The following is a 2658-nucleotide window of genomic DNA, read 5'->3' as shown; positions in this document are numbered from 1 at the left end:
ACACGTCCACAACAGTTGTATGCATCTTACATTCAAACACATAGTTAAACACATGAAACAAATAAGATTCCCCAGCAAATAAAAGAGGAAAAAACAATTCAGATTGATGTTCCACAAGAGAAAGCAATATTATACACCACGTACATATCACATGATAAGACAGCAACACTGGCTTGACTAGATGATCAATTCTGGAGCCCAGCTCAGTTCAACTTGACAACGGGTCCATTTGGGAACTTGGCAAGGTCGGCACGCAGTTTTTCGACGGACGGGTAGTCCCCCTTCAGCACAACTTCCTTGAGCCTTGGGAGGTGTTCAAGCCCGTTAGAACCCTGGATGTAGGTCTCGGAAAGCTGCAGTACCTCAAGCTTAGGTGTCCCTCCCAGTGAAAAATCCAGCGATTTGAGGTCATCTAGGTGATCCAGGTGCAGCACCACCAGGCTCGGAAATGCCCGTTGGCCGAAACTGAAATGGACCTCTCCTACGAACGACTTCGTCCATAGACACAGGATGGCTAGCATCGGAAGCTCCCCGAGGACTTGTATGGCAACACCGTGGTCCGATATCCTAGAGTTGCGTAGCTTCAGCTTCACAAGATTTCTGAGTGTCTGGATCCATGCAGGCAATATGACCAGATTGCCATACAGCTTAAGGCTCTGCAGGTTTTCTGGAGGAGTGGGCATGTCATCCAAGCAGCCAGATAATCCAGGCATCCCTTCTGAGCGCATCGACAAGGATTCCAGGCGACTGAGTTGAGAAACCGTTGATTGTAACTCCAGACTGTTTCTCTTGTTGATGCCAGTCACTCCTAGCTTCCGCAGCCCACTGAGTCTTCTTATGTTCTGAAGAATGATCCTCCCCCGTGAGATGTTCACAACACTTAGTGTGTGTAGGGCTTTTAGTTTTCTCACCCCTCTTGGCACTACCACACCATGTGCGTCCAGCTTCATCGCAACAACAGGGAGTGCCACACAACAGAAGGCATTGCACAAGTCACGGTGGTTATAACCATTAAAATCTGAACCTGCAAAACAACATGCACAAAGTACCATCGACGAGACAGTCAAAAGGCATGCACCGTTCCTCATCACCGTTGGCAAGTCTTCTACAACTTGTTCATACGAGATGTCCTCGTCCATGGGTTCCTTACCAGCACGGAGATAGTTTAGCTTCCGAAGTTTTCTGATGCTATGTGGCAGCTTGACTATCTGTGTACCTCTCAAGTCTAGTGTCTCAAGTTGTTTTAGGTTGCCTAGAGAATCTGGCAGGTGACAAATAGGAGTACATCCTCTTAAAGAAAGGTATTTTAGGTGAATAAGCTTGACAATATCCTCAAGGTGATGATCAAATACACCTGAGGTGCCTTCCAAGTCCAGCACTCGGAGCAGCCTTATCTTATCAGAAATGTAAAATGACTTCCACTTTCCAAAAACTGTTATTGATTGTACACGAGACATATCTATTATGCTATCCAGATCACTCTGATTTCCCTCCCAATTGCTGCTTATTGCAAGGTGACGCACAACGTGCTGGGTGTTTAGGCTACAACCTTCTTCCAGCCTAAACACTAGATTTTCTTCCATTGACTTGGAGATGCCAATTTCACGGATGAGATCATAGACATGGCAAGCGTCAATTCCTTTTCTACTGCGAATTGATTGTTGGTATGGCAAGATCATGCTCCGACTTATAAGTTCCATGAAATAATTATCCGCTATTCCCTCTGCAGACTTACCGCGCACCTCCCATGAGTAACCCTCTGCCGTCCACCTCCGCACCAAACGCCGCCGACTAACCTTGTAGTCTTCGGGAAAGATGGGGAGATATAAGAAACAAGATTTCAGGTGATAAGGTAAACCATCATAACTTTCAGTAAGCACAGCTAATATGGTCCCAAGCTTTGGGTTTATCTCCAACTCAGCACTAATATGCTCATTCAATCTCCTCCACTCCACCTCTGTTTTTGGTTGGTTTGCCAAGAACCCACCTATAGTGACTATTGCAAGAGGAAGTCCACTGCACTTCTTAAGGATCAGTTCTGCTTGTTCAATCAGTTCAGGATGCTCTTCATCCAGATATACAGTCTCCTTAAATACCTAAAATTGGTGGAGTGTAATTTATTCAGTACTCTAGAATTTATATTATATATAATATAATACTTCACTATGATCTCTTTTGCTGAAAAAACCGGCCATGGCTCGCTAGTTTCTCTGCAATGTGCCTGAACAACTCGGTGCTCATCCTAAACCGGCGACGAAAGTACGACTTCGGGTATGTGAGATTCTTCATGAAATAGTGCCTCATCAATCTGTTATGGGCATCGATCCTATCCCTCCAAATTTTTTGCCGACCCATAACCGAACCACCGTGCTTCGGTTTTTTATTGATATGCATAGCTAGGATCATTGCAAGATCCTCCTCCTCTTCCATATCAAATTCTTCTTCGGAAGAATCATACGACGAACTCATCTACAATGTTCAATACTATATTATAAAAACTAGAATCAACATGCACCAAATTCATGACGTTTGAGCAATACATACCTTGCAGGCGTTTTGTCGAACACCTTGCGGGCACCGAGCGGCGCCGAGCGCTCGGGCGCTGTTCGTCGGACGACGGACACGCGCGAGGGGCGGCGGGACTAGAGGGGGAGGGGG

General features: G+C 45.8%; 1 protein-coding gene across 1 annotated transcript in view; it reads right to left on the bottom strand.

Moving 5' to 3' along the window:
• Positions 1–203: 203 nt before the first annotated feature.
• Positions 204–2658, bottom strand: part of LOC119299090 (disease resistance protein PIK6-NP-like) — a 27942-nt gene continuing 25487 nt past the window's right edge. The window contains exon 5 of the mRNA XM_037576378.1: positions 204–2096. Coding sequence (XP_037432275.1) covers positions 204–2096 — 1893 coding nt within the window. The remainder of the gene's footprint in view (positions 2097–2658) is intronic.

Source organism: Triticum dicoccoides, chromosome 5A, assembly GCF_002162155.2.
Source record: "Triticum dicoccoides isolate Atlit2015 ecotype Zavitan chromosome 5A, WEW_v2.0, whole genome shotgun sequence".
NCBI classification, from domain to species: Eukaryota; Viridiplantae; Streptophyta; class Magnoliopsida; order Poales; family Poaceae; genus Triticum; species Triticum dicoccoides.
This window is presented reverse-complemented; position numbering and strand designations above follow the sequence as displayed.